The 15,115-nt window shown below is 40.0% G+C and overlaps 1 protein-coding gene across 4 annotated transcripts in view; it reads left to right on the forward strand.

Moving 5' to 3' along the window:
• Window positions 1–15,115, forward strand: part of robo2 (roundabout, axon guidance receptor, homolog 2 (Drosophila)) — an 837,757-nt gene that overhangs the window by 804,942 nt on the left and 17,700 nt on the right. For 3 of the 4 annotated variants that reach the window (XM_051926309.1, XM_051926310.1, XM_051926311.1), the window contains one exon: window positions 13,302–13,475. In XM_051926309.1, the coding sequence (XP_051782269.1) occupies window positions 13,302–13,475 (174 nt within the window). Of the gene's footprint in view, window positions 1–6,193; window positions 6,377–13,301; window positions 13,476–15,115 lie in introns of all 4 variants that reach the window. The other variant, XM_051926308.1, reaches the window with a different exon arrangement.

Here is a 15,115-nt window from a genome sequence, read left to right on the forward strand (position 1 = left end):
GATGTCGGTGGATGAGAGTTGTCAATCTTCTGGTCTGCAGAGGGAGGAAAAGAGAAAATGTTATCACACAGTGCCATCCCTTGGATTGGTGGAGAATTACTATGATCTGAGCCCTTAAAGTGTCTCTCATGTGCACACACAATTGACTATATATATATACTAGCAACCCCGCGATTCGCCAGCGAATCGGATATCCAGGAATGGCAATCAGTTTCTGTTCCGTTTGATATCTGGATGGATGACATATCATGGAGGGTGTGTGCGTCTGGGGAAATGTCATTTAATTACATACGCATATCTGTAGTAAAGCGGTCTCGTCTTGTGGAGACGTGATTCCGTTGCCTTTGCCGACACCGACCGCTGGCAGAGTGGAGCACAGCAAGTTCAGCCCTGCGTCCATATCCGGTTTACTCCGTGTAGTTTGGATGTCTGGGGTTTCCGTACTGTAATACTGTAATGTGATTCACATATGCGCTGAATCCTCTCGTTTTTGTTTTCTCTGTGGCGGGCTTGTTGCAGTACGGCAGTGCGAGTGCACCTCGACGCGCCCTGCGCCCAGCGCCCTACGTCCTTATCCAGTTTACAACCTTTTATGTTTTCTCTGTGGCGGGCTTGTTGCAGTGCGCGTGACATCTGGTTTACAACCTTGTCGTTTCTGTGTTTTCTGTGCAGTGCAGCAGTGCGCATGCGCCTCGATTACAACCTTCTCGTTTCTGTGTTTTCTGTGCAGTGCAGCAGTGCGCGTGCGCCTCGATGTGCCCAGCGCCCTGCGACCATATCCGGTTTACAACCTTTGGTTAGTAAGATGGATCTTTCTAAATATATAGTGGAATCAGAAACTCCTTCATTTTTTTCCCCTCATTAAGACTCAATACCCCAGCAAAAACAGGACTTTAGGAACTTTAGCAAATGTATTAAAAATAAAAAGTAAAAAATGACATTGACACATGCATTCAGATCCTTTGCTATGGCATTTGAAATGTGAAACTTGATCATCTTTGACATATTTCTATGCCTTGTTAGGAGTCCATCTGTGCTTGAATGAACTGATTGACACGACTAGGAGAAGAGCACACCTGTCTATTGAAGGTCCCATAGTATCAGAGCAAAAGCCAAACCATGAGGTCAAAGAAATTGACTGCAGAATCTAGAGACAAGATTGTGCCAAGACACAGATCTGAGGAAGGCTACAAGAAAAACTGCTGCAGCATTGAAGGTTCCCAAGAGAACAGTAGCCTGCATAATTCTTAAATGGAAGAAGTTTGGGACAACCGCAGCTCTTCCTAGATCTAACCACCCAGTCAAACTGGGCAATCTTGGGGGTCTTGTTAAGAGAGGTGACCAAGAACCCAATGGGTTCTGAGCTCCAGATAACCTGTGTGGAGATGGGACAGAGTATCCAGATGGAAATCTCTCCTCAGTAAAAGACACGTGGGGGCACCCACTAAAGGAAGAGTACCTAAAGGACTCTCAGACAGTGAGAAACAAGACTCTCTTAATGAAAACCTGCTTAAGAAACACTACTTTGGGTCTTCATAACACTTCCAAAACATCAGTAAAGTGTTTATTCATCTCTGTAATGTCACCTAATAACAGATCTTCACTTTGGAGTGGTCTGAGGTGGCTTAACTGTGACACATTTCTATTGAAATTACATATTTATTATAAGATGTGTGAATCCTTCATGTTAAAAACTCATTTTACCATCATGCCAATAACGCTACACAGCACAGAGATGGATAACCTATCTACTGATATTTTATGTAAGTGTTATGAAGACCAAAAGAAACCTATGTTAAGGTCTTGTTACATAAGAGTGAAGAAGTAATAGATGTATTTTTGCAGTACCTAAAGTGAAGTGTAATTGTAATGGGCTTGAATTCAGTGTTTTAAAGGAAAGACAACATTCCTGGAAAATTCTGCTACAGGTTATTGATGATGGCTAGTTACAGGACATAAATATTTACCTGTCTGGCAAAAGAGTCACCTGCTTTGAATAACCAGACTGTTTTGATTAGTTTCTCATCCACACACAATGTGGTGATACAGAACTGGCTGCTTATTTTGAAAATGAACAAGTTCTGGGGACATTGATTTCTAATCAGGTACTTCTTGTTGAACCAGAGTAAATGTGCTTACACTGTTGTTCTGCAGAGGAAATTGGCATGCACCATTGTTTAACTGATCATCATGTTGATCTATGCAGAGATTGAAACATTTATATATTTCTAGGTAAATGAGAATAAAGTAGAACAGAGAAGTATGGTCTGAGACTCGGGAATGCTGCCTGTTTCTTTTATGCTTTTCACAATATCACTGTGGCTACACCCTGCTTGTACCTGGCCTAGGTTCCTCTAGGCCTGAGGCCGGTAACATAATCACTAAAGTGTCACCTTAATATATACATTAGAATGCTAACTGTGACATCACCATTGTGAGAGATGGCTGGCATCCATACCCGGCTGAGTTTGGCCTTAGGCTGGAAGGACAAGGGGAGACAGCTTACATAAGGCTTTGTCTCCCCCAGGACACTAGATGGCAGTGAGCCCAGGCTTGGATCCCCACATGGGTGCCTGCAAGGTATTGTAGTCCCAGGGGATTTCCCTGTTCAGTCCCATGTGGGACACCAGGGGAAGCAGCTGCTACATCATGGGGTTTCCGCCACACCCAGAAGTGCTTACAGACCACATATAGGGTGGTCCAGATCTAATTATGCAATTTTCATTACGCTATAACAACGTGCAATGCAGGATGCTGGAGGAATTTGGACCACGTACAGTGCATAGGGACATGATCTCCCAAATCAACGAAATGTTTGACTGGACTTGTAGCACCCATCACCCGAAATTGTATTGTTTTCCTGCATTGCATTAAGAGTTGCATAATTAGATCTAGACCACCCTGGTATGCAGAAGATTGCGAGCACTTCCAGGGCAGCTAAAATAAAAGGAACTGCCTACCTGGCATCATCGAGCCAGAGTCCAGGGGAAGGTGGACGAAGCTTGCAAGGAGGAGTGGAAGACCAAGAAAAGGAAGACAAAGAGTGGATTTATTGTGTTATACAGTGTTTATTGCATATACTTGTGGCTGTGGTGGTGGGAAATGCTTGTTTTAAAGGGTTTTCCACAGTAAAAGACCCTTTGGGCTTTTACCTTGTGTTCGTGCCTGCTTGTGTTGGGTGTTTATGGGCACACCAGTATTACATTGTGTTTTTTGGCCTCTAGGGCTGATTCCAGCTTTGGGGTCTCTCATCTTTAACCTTGTTTCCAATGTAACTTGGAAGACCCCTACTGGTGGTGAGGCTCAAACAATTGCTTTCTTATGCTAGGAAACAGAAGGGCTGGGCTCACTTATTTGAAGACACACAAAAAGACAAGGAAACTACAACGATACAGCAGCCACTTTTTAAAATTATAGTTGGTTATGTGCCCTTAAAAAAAGAATTAATCAAGCCAGTGATATCAGAGGGCAACAATAAGGGCATTGTTCAGAAACAAAATTATTGTTATTGTTCAGTATATCTACTGTTCAGTATGAAAAGTAGATTTTTGGGTAGAGTTGCCTTCTGGCATAGAATATTTAGGCACTCTTTAACTAGATGACATCACTGAACAAATCCTGTTACAACAAAAACACTTACAATCATGTGTACGCCTGTATTTACCACCTTAGCAAGGTATTAATTAAAACTGACATAACGCGATCTGGAAATAGATTAGCTTGTGACTTTTCATTTCAAATCATACAGCTTTACTTTTCTCTATGCAATATTTCAGATGTAAAATGTTTTAATGAGTGAGAGAGCTGAAGAAGAATTTTTTTTGTGCTTCTTTTCCATTTTCCTATTTTTAGATTAGTTAATGCCATTTAAGGCGGGAAATAAGTAATTAATGCCTTTCTCCTATTTGGAAGGATGAGCAGAAAAGAACAACACCACTGCCTTAAGCAAGACTGAAAGATCTGATTAGGCAGATGGTGGTCAGGGAATGTGTTTTGTGTCTTGTAATTGTATATTTATTCTTCGAGGATTTAATTAGTGGCGATTGAAGTTTAACTCGTTCAACCTTCTCAAACCTCCTGTTTAATCCAGTTCAAGGTTGTAAGGGGCTGGAGTCGATCCAATAAGCACTGGGGATAAGGCAGAAACAAACACAGCACGGGCACCTGTCCATCGCAGCGCCTGCTCACACACATACACGTCTACATCTGCACTCACACAGAGTCAATGAAGAATCTCCAATGAACCCACCTTCATATTCTTGGGAAGTAAAGAACAATGGATTACCCACTCGGACAAAGGGAGAAGGTAACATGGGATTTCAGTGCAAAATGCTGCCTCAATGAGGCCTTTCACTGCACAGACAAGTAGCTCTAATTTAATTCATACACATCCAAAATGACTAATAATATAATGTAAGAGTAAAACCATCTTTATGTTACATAGCACTATTATTAACAATGTGTATCACTATTAGGGGTTGCAGAAATCATAGCTTTACAATGCAGAATCAAATATTCTAATAGATAGATAGATAGATACTTTATTAATCCATCCATCCATCCATTTTCTTCCGCTTATCCGAGGTCGGGTCGCGGGGGCAGCAGCTTGAGCAGAGATGCCCAGAGTTCCCTCTCCCCGGCCACTTCTTGTAGCTCTTCCGGGAGAATCCCGAGGCGTTCCCAGGCCAGCCGAGAGACATAGTCCCTCCAGCATGTCCTGGGTCTTCCCCGGGGCCTCCTCCCAGTTGGACGTGCCTGGAACACCTCACCAGGGAGGCGTCCAGGAGGCATCCTAATCAGATGCCCGAGCCACCCCCAAGGGGAATTTCACATACTCCAGCAGCAGCATACTGATACAAAAAAAAACAATATTAAATTAAAGATTGGTAACAATGCAGGTAAAAACAGACAATAACTTTGTATAATGTTAACGTTTACCCCCCCAGGTGGAATTGAAGGATCGCATAGTGTGAGGGAGGAACGATCTTCTCAGTCTGTCAGTGGAGCAGGACATTGACAGCAGTCTTTCGCTGAAGCTGCTCCTCTGTCTGGAGATGATACTGTTTAGTGGATGCAGTGGATTCTCCATGATTGACAGGAGCCTGCTGAGTGCCCGTTGCTCTACCACAGATGTCAAACTGTTCAGCTCCATGCCAACAATAGAGCCTGCCTTCCTCACCAGTTTGTCCAGGCGTGAGGCGTCCTTCTTCTTAATGCTGCCTCCCCAGCACACCACCGCGTAGAAGAGGGCGCTCGCCACAACCGTCTGATAGAACATCTGTAGCATCTTATTGCAGATGTTGAAGGACGCCAGCCTTCTAAGAAAGTATAAGTATAATAATATATTGTTCAATAAGAACAATACTGACAATATGAAAAAGCCCACATCTCAGACTCTGTCATTATTTTTGAGGCACCTTTCTGACCTCCTGTCCAGTTTTATACCTGCCATCTTTGAAGGCATCTCTCTCAAAATGCTCCTACACCTTTACTCCTGCTTGTTCTCACACTTTTACCTCCTCTTTAACAAAACCAAACTGACAAATCGCATCAAAGCCAAACTGACCAATCAGATTACTCAGAGGGACTGGACACACAGACTTTAGTGTTTTGTTATCTATCTATCTATCTATCTATCTATCTATCTATCTATCTATCTATCTATCTATCTATCTATCTATCTATTTCAGTGAATTACACGTTTCTGTGTTCAGAAAAAATGTACACAATAATAAGTACGTTTCCCAAAAGATTTACAGTATGTATGTGGAAAGTATATTACTTGGGGTAAAATGTTCATATATTACCAGTATTCCTATACAAAATCTGAATATACTTGCAATTTTTGTTGTATTTACAGTACTTTTGACTATGCAGCTCCCATTTATTACATTGAGAATAACAAAAATATATCCATATATGTCAGTGGTATAGTAATAGCATTTGTTAAAAGAAAATTAAGCATTTTCTCACTTTACATTTAATAGGTACAAATCGTATCCTTATGGTTATGGTACAAATGCTTAAGCATCTTTGTTCTGTTATTTGCCTCAGAAACCTAATTGATTTATTACGATTTACTTTTTCAAAATGGAGCAATTCCAATTAAGTTTACCATTAACAAAAAAACTATAAATATATGTATATGTTTGAATATATCAGTGGCTTACCCGACACCTGCATTTGTTTCCAGGTTCAATGGTTAATGGATGGGGTTCTGCTTCAGAGGAGGAGCGTAACTTCTCTAGTCATAGATCTAGCATAGGTAGCTCCTCTGATGACTCCATGTTTACCAACAGTAGCTTTGCCCAGGCATTGGTTGCTGCTGCAGACAAAGCTGGCTTCAGGTTTGATGGAACAAGCTTAACCAAAAAAGGTTTGTAGAATTCAAAGTTTCAATGCAGCATGGTGAATGGGTTTTCCCTCTTCTGAACAATCTCAGCTTTTCCTCTCATGAATCTGCCTACTGACCTTAAGATTATAGCCTGGCACCTTGCAATGATGATGCATGAAAGCTTTTTCAGGTGACTGTTACTTTTCTCTGCCTGCATACCTTTTTGCTTTCTTATTGGTAAATGGATGATAGGCTTCTTCCATGAAAAAACAAGAATATACACCACTATTTCTCGTATTTTATCTGGTGAAGGTCAAACCAGCATTTCAGTTAAGCACAGGGTCAATATCTACCTGATCTGATTTGATTTGTTTCTTAAACGTAATATTGTGCATTGACATTTGGCCTTTGAAAAGCAGTGCATTTAAAAAGAATAATTTGTTGTAGATGTCGTCATCAGTGTCATCCATATGCATGCACACACAGAAACACATACTGTATATATATATATATATATATATATATATATATATATATATATATATATAGTGAAAGATCAGTCCAGCAATAGACAGACACGGACTCCAGATGTCCCAAAAACACACACTATTTATTAGAACTACTGCACACACAATACTGTGCACAAACCACAAGGCTCAGTCGTTTGTGCTTCTCTTCAGCCGCCTCCACTCCTCTCTCACAAGCTCCGTCTTCTCCCTCCTGACTCCGGCTCCTCGAATGGAGTGAGGCGGCCCCTTTTATCCTGCCCTGGATGTGCTCCAAGTGCTCCGTGATGGTCTTCCAACTAGGAAGTGCTGCCCTCACACCTGGAAGCACTCTGGGCGTACATTGCTCCTGTTTCGGCAGCACTTCCTGGTGTGGCAGAAGTGCTGTTGTCTTTGGCTAAGGGACCATCCAAGCGCCCCCTGGTGGTGACCACGAACCCTCACAGGTTTGAGCTTCCCAGCTCCATGGACCTGATGGAATCCAGGGGGTCTGCCCTCTTACATCTAGGGGGAGGTATTGCCCCTCTCCTGATCCTTAAGGGTTCCAGGCATCCTGGTGGGGCAAGATCCCTGGCTGTCTGCCACAATATATATACTGTATATATGCACACTGCATATAAATATACTTCAGTATTAATATCTTATTTACCAAATATACAGTACCTTTAAAATATGGAAAAAGATGATCCGCTGTGGCAACCGCTAACGGGAGCAGCTGAAAGAAGAAGGCAGTACCATTAAAGTTATATATATTTATAAAAGTAATGTAACATTCTCAAACCTGCTTATTTCAATTCAGGTTGGTGAGGCATCTGATAATATTGGTTGTGGTGCCAGTGCCAGCTCCAGTCTATCACAGGACCCACTCACATATACACACACACCTTCATCGACACTCTCATGGAGCCATTTTTGAATTGACAACCTAACCTTGGGGGATATGAGAGGAAAAACTGAGTGCCCAGAGGAAACACATGCAAACTTCACATGAACAAAGACGATATCTGTGAGAGCAGCAGTGTGTTGCTGTTTGGCCCCATTTATATACAACCAGTAACGGCGCACTGCATGATAACGTGCAGTGAATACACTTGACTTGAGCATTCATAGTTTTTATACTCTTTCTCTGTACGTTTAGCATTCATTTGCTCAGAGGTTGATGCGCTTTCTGCTTCCTGAGCAGCTCTTGTTTTCTCCACTCTAGCGGACTGCTTCTTCTCTTCTTTCGTCGGCATGTTTTCGTGTTAAAACTGATTAAGTCAGTGTTTGTGTTGCAATTACTTAGTACGTTTTCTTTCATTTTTCACTTAAGATGGCACTTAAGTCTTCAATCTGCCTCAAGAATGATTTAAGAAGAAGATGGTAGGGGAAGGTGCTATGGATGAGAACGGCGCCCATACGCATGCAGCGCCACTGCTGCCCTGCTAGCCACTGCCGAGAATTGATTCTGCAATAAAATAAAATAAAAATAAAAAGAGAAATATACTTGGAGGTCAATGATCACCCCGAAAGCGGATAGCAGATGTCACATAGTATATGTGTACCAAATTTCAGGTCAATAGGTCACACGGTTTGCGAGCTACAGGTGATTTAAAATCTTGGACAGACACGCAAACAGCCACAGTAGCATCCTCTTTAATAAAATCCCTGTGTGCATCCAGGTGTCCGTGTGTGTGTGTCTTCTGGTGAAGTGCGCATGCGCGGGGCACGGTGCAATGCGCGATATTACTGTCAGAGAAAAGTTACAGGTGTTTTACGGAAATACAAACCAGTATTACTTCGAGAGGAAATTAAAGGTACACAATACAGTGACTCATATTACTGCCACATACAAGCCAGTATTACTGTCAGAGGAGATTAAAGGCATATTACCGACACGCACGCCTGTATTACCACCAGAGAAAATTAAAGGTATATTACGGACGTACAAGACAGTATTACTGTCACAGAAAATTAAAGACACACAATACACGGCGGCAGCCCACGAAGAACAGTCAGCTCAGCAAGTAAACATCAACAAAAGAAAGGCTGAAAGAAAGAAAAATACGACCATCAAAAAGAATGAGGTCAAAGTCCCTTGCCATTTAATATAGACTGTTCTTACTAATGTTTATGCACTACTGTTCTAGCGCCCGTTATTGTAACGGGCTAAATGACTAGTATTATATATAAAGAAAAAGATAGTAGTGCCATTCACTAAATACAGCAATGAGCCACTGCAAGTTTACCTGCTTTGTTTGTCACTGGAAATGTCCCTGTTTTTGTTGATTTATTAACAAATGGCTTACAGCTTTTCATAACTAATATCTTCTTTATGATTTGTGTATACTAAAAATCTATCTATGTACTAATGATTTTGATTTCTGGTAAAATAAGTGTATATAAAAATCTGATTATTTTCTTGGTGATAAGGGTATTTATTGCTAATAATGAACAAATTTAATTTATGAATTTTCTTAATTACATTATGAACATTCTACAATACAGAATTTAAGAACTTCTCCTACAATAGAGATACCAGTGGTGTTAAGGAATAGGAGAGTTATTGTTGGCTATTTAAGTTAACCACACACAAGAAAATGGGTACAGCCCAGTTTTGACACCAGATTGGCGGCCATTTTGATGAGCAGAACAGGTTTAGAAGAATCAGATCATGGAGGTAAAGATAAAGGATGCAGCTCAGTTTTGCTAGTTGGGTTCCAGGCATGATGTCAAGACAGGCCTGGAAGAATTCGACTTTGGAAATACAAACCAGGCTTTGAAGTATCACTTCAATGTTGGGAAAGGAGATGCAGCACAACCAAGAGATAGACAATTACTGGGTAAAAATAAGTCTGTTTTACCTCTAGCCAGACCATTGGTATAGGGACCCAACTTCTGTGTCAGGAATAGTAGTATCTCTCTCTTACAGGGGACCCAGCTTCTCAGTTGGAATCTCTCCTACTTTGGTGTAGCTACTTGAGAAAACCCTTACAATGTTTGTTTCAGTGAATAAGAAATTTATTTCATTGGAACCATTACTTTCATTTAGGAATGTTGACTATGTTGTGCATCTGAGCACCTAAAACCAATTTGGAACATTTAGATTTCTTGGAAATCATTCAAGGCAATGCTAAACAGGGTACTACTTATTCATTTCTTTAGTCCCAGGGCAGGATTTGGGTGGCTGTTTAAAGAATGATCTAAATCTCTGAAGGAATATGATCTGCATCACCTTAGCTACGGATCAATCATAATTTTTCCTTGGATTGGAGAAAAAGATGCTCCTAAATTTACTTAGTAAAAGTAGTTGAAAGTCGATGATTGACTTTGTGATGAAAATTTCAGATCTAAGGAACATAAATTCTTCACAATTTTGTGAAAGGAGGTAGAGATGTACCATGATATGACTGGAACCCAGAGGAAGAATGATTGCTAGAAAGAGCTAGAGGATGCCTGAATGCAGAAAGAATTTCTAGAAATGCTTACAGGGTTGGAGTCAGAAAACCTGTCGTGGAGTGACCTGATGTCAAAGACTGAAGTCTTCTAATTAATGCCATACACTACTATTTCAAATTTGGCTTGTTTTCAAAAAAAAAAAATTAATGTAGATGATCCTATTATTGTGGACGAATCCCAGGTACGGGAGAAGATGAAAATGAATGTTCAATAGCTTCTGGTTATCTTGTACTGTAAGCTAGTCAGTGCTTTAGAGATTGTGAGTAAACTTTTGAGTTGACAACCTAACCTCATGGGATATGAGTGGAAAAACTGAGCACCCAGAGGAAACACATGCAAACTTCACATGAACAAAGACCAAATCTGTGAGAGCAGCAGTGTGTTTCTGTTTGGCCCCATTTATATACAATAGTAGTGCCATTCACTAAATACAGTATTAGCTGTCATTAGCAAGAGAGAGATATGCTCATAGCATGTTGCCGCACTCACCACATGACAAACCACCTGGATTGGTACCTGAGAGCAGCTGGACAACAAAATATTAAGCATGGTTGGGGGAAATAGTTCAGATATGGAAGCAGCCTTTCCACCAACTCATAAACCTTGTGGGTATGTCAAGACAGTAATGGAAACAGTGGGTGGAACTGTACAGTTTTCTTGAGGTTAGGTTGCAGTTAGGGTCAGAAACATTCATATTGGTAAAGTTCTAGACGTAGAAGAGAGTAGGCCATATACAGTTAGGTCCATAAATATTTGGATAGAGCCAACTTTTTTCTAATTTTGGTTCTGTACATTACCACAATGAATTTTAAATGAAACAACTCAGATGCAGTTGAAGTGCAGACTTGCAGCTTTAAGTCAGTGGGGTGAACAAAACGATTGCATAAAAATGTGAGGCAACTAAAGCTTTTTTTGAACACAATCCCTTCATTTCAGGGGCTCAAAAGTAATTGGACAAATGAAATAACTGGAAATAAAATGTTCATTTCTAATACTTGGTTGAGAACCCTTTGCTGGCAATGATACGCCTACCCACTGGAGAGTGTTGTTCACTTGGTTGGCTGTTGTGAAGGGGTTTCTCTTCACCATGGAAATGATTCTGCGATCATCTACCACTGTTGTCTTCCGTGGACGTCCAGGTCTTTTTGCGTTGCTAAGTTCACCAGTGCTTGCATTCTTTCTCAGGATGTACCAAACTGTAGATTTTGCCACTCGTAATATTGTAGCAATTTCTCAGATGGGTTTTTTCTGTTTTCGCAGCTTAAGGATGGCTTCTTTCATCTGCATGGAGAGCTCCTTTGACCGCATGTTGTCTGTTCACAGCAAAATCTTCCACATGCAAGCACCACACCTCAGATCAACTTCAGGCCTTTTATCTGCTTAATTGATAATGACATAACGACGGACTTGAACACACCTGCCCATGAAATAGCCTTTGAGTCAATTGTCCAATTACTTTTAAGCCCCTGAAATGAAGGGATTGTGTTCAAAAAATGCTTTAGTTGCCTCACATTTTTATGCAATCATTTTGTTCACCCCACTGAATTAAACCTGAAAGTCTGCACTTCAACTGCATCTGAGTTGTTTCATTTAAAATTCATTGTGGTAATGTACAGAACCAAAATTAGAAAAAAGTTGTCTCTGTCCAAATATTTATGGACCTAACTGTATGCTAATGCTGAAGTTATCTGGTTACTTTTGAGGTGTGACATCACCTCACTTCAGTCTTGGATGGAATCAAGTAGCTCCCCTTGGAAAACCTGTGCTATGTCAAAGTGCTATAAGCATGACTTTGTGCAAAAGTCAAGCCTCAGTTCCATGCAATACAGTGAATACACCCTCTTTGTAGCTGCAAACGTATTTCTAGGGCAGTTAAAGTTTAGTACTCTTGACTTCTCCAGTGTTGAGCATTTGTAGGAGGCTTATTACTCTTTGTCTTCTGGGACATGTCATGAGAATATGGGGTACTGGGTTTGTTACTTCATACTAAACACTCCTTATATGTGTCAGATAGGAAATGTGCACATATTCTTGACAAAAGCCAGCTCATTGGACTACACAAAGGGAGTGTTTCCCATTTGTGGTTTTACAGGTCATATTGAATTAAGCGGGTTTGAGAATATTTTGCCAGAATATTATGGCATTCCTGAGGTTCAATATACTCCAATATGGAGAGTTCTTGGTAGCGTTAGATAGATAGATAGATAGATAGATAGATAGATAGATAGATAGATAGATAGATAGATAGATAGATAGATAGATAGATAGATAGATAGATAGATAGATAGATAGATAGATAGATAGATAGATACTTTATTAATCCCAAGGGGAAATTCACAATTTATTCACAAATACTTCGTCTGAATAGGACTGCTGGCACACACAAATTGCTCATCTGTTTCTCAGAATCAAATGAGAAACCAGCATTTTTCCATTTGACACCCAACTTCTCAAAAATAGAGTAGGCCATTCACTCTAGAAGAAGTAGAATCTGAGGTTAAGGATGAAATATTCAGTTTAGCAATCTGTTTTAATACCTAAGTTAATGAATAAATGGATAAGTTTTGGAAAACAATATCAGGTGCTCATATATCTGTGAGTAGTTTGCAGAAGGGTAACTACTCTTCGTTATACAAACTAGTTGTGACTTTGGGCATTTGGTGAAGATTATGTCTTATAAATTACCCAAACTGCCTGGGAATACCTTAGGAAGAACTGAAATCTGTTAGTATGGAATGGGAAATTTGATCAACACTGCTCAGCGTATTGCCCTTAGAAAATACATAATAGAACATTATGGGAAGGATTATACTGAATTTACAATGATCAGTTATTACAGACGACCGTACATTTGAGATATTGCAGATGTAAAGACCTTCTTTCTCTACTTTTGGCAACTAAGATATTAAAGCGTTCCAACACACATATTTTACCAATTTGGAACAGAGTTTACTTTTTTAAAATATATGTAGTTATTTTGGGTACTAAGTTTTATCTTTGCTTTTTTTCCCTTTATATTTTAGGTAAAGGTTACTCCTCCTCCTCTCAAAGACATCGTCCTGGTAGCCCTTTTTCCACAGACAGTAACAACAGTGCAGCCTACAGCCAGAGTCAAAAGGCCAGGCCAGCCAAAAAACACAAGGGAGGACGGTTAGACCAGACAAACATTTCTCACCGTAGGGAGGGCGCACTAGATGGTAAGTACTATAACGGTTTGTCTAAATAACCTCTGATGCTCCAGCCAGTTAAGGCCCTACAGCTAAAACAGTCGAATCCATCATAGCCATGCTTTTGCTTATATACAAATTGTTAGATCACATTCTCAGACTATCATATTCAGGTTTGTGATGGCCCAGAGCTAAATGTGGCAGCACTGAGCAAAAGTATAGAAATAGCCTTAAACAAAGGGCTAGTTCATTAGAAGATCCCCCCCTTTCACTGCTCAGGATTTCAGTCTGTCATTTTGCTGGCTCTATGCTGCCTGCCAGCTATGAAACACAGGCCTTCCAATTACTAACCATCCATCTCATCTAGCGGGACCAAAAAGTATCTCTCCTTCACCCAGAGTAAAGTGTAGCACATACGTAATGTTGTCAGCGTGTTTCGTTTAGCACGTAGATGTATAAAGGGCACATGCCAATACCGCCCATCTGATTCATGACTTTCATTCACTTCACTTATGATTCATTTGTGTTCAAACTAAATTATTACCGGAGAAAGAGAACTCTGTCACTAATGATTCTCTCGTTCGGCACACAAGTACAACACAGTAACAACACGTTTATATTAGAATGGATTAATTTTTTGCTTTGTACAGTTTGCTATAAATTGTTTTAAAGGGAATATATTAATATAATATTAAACGAATATCTGTATGTCCTTTTCTACATTCAACAAATTAGTCATACAAAAGTAAACCTTATAAAAATAATGTTCCGATTTCTAACACTAATTTGCTTTAAGCTTTACTCTAACACACACATTTGAATTGGTATGGGTGATCTTTTGATTCTTTTGTCTTGGAACCGAATCATTACCCGCGAAGGAGTCACACAATTCTCATTCATTTTGATTCTTGGACTAAATCGTAACCTGAGAATAAGACGCACGATTCTCATTTAGCTGATTCGTGAACTGAATCATTAATCAAGAAAGCGTCACACACTTCTCATTCACTTGTGATCTTCTAACATCCATCCATCCATCCATTATCCAACCCACTATATCCTAACTTCAGGGTCACGGGGGTCTGCTGGAGCCAATTCCAGCCAACACAGGGCGCAAGGCAGGAAATAAACCCCGGGCAGGGCGCCAGCCCACCGCAGGATCTTCTAACATATCATCTTATTTTAATTATGCAATTTATGTGGTCATGATTTGTGGTTTCAAATAGAACAGTGTCATACAATATTAATGATCAGCATGTTTAATATATAAAGAGAAACATTTGTCTTCAGAGATGGATAATGGATTTAGGAAAAGAGCATCTTCAAAATGAAAATGAGTGAGAGTTTAGCCTGATTTTAATAAGGACTACTATTGTAAGGACGGGTTTGAATAAATGAAAGAGCACTTTACCACCTCCTCAGACTATTTTAAATGTAGATACATACTCCTTTGTTTACTAATATCTTCTTATATAATATGGTACTGTGGCTGTTTGTTTGTCTGTCCAGGATTTTAAATCACGTGCAGCTTGCAAACTGTTTGAACTATTGACCTGAAATTTGGTACACATATACTACATGACGTCTACTATCCACTTTTGGGTGATGATTGACCTCTAAGATTATTCCTCTTTTCATTTTTATTTTATTTTATTGTAGAATCAACTCTT

Source organism: Erpetoichthys calabaricus, chromosome 4, assembly GCF_900747795.2.
Source record: "Erpetoichthys calabaricus chromosome 4, fErpCal1.3, whole genome shotgun sequence".
Lineage (NCBI taxonomy): Eukaryota > Metazoa > Chordata > Cladistia > Polypteriformes > Polypteridae > Erpetoichthys > Erpetoichthys calabaricus.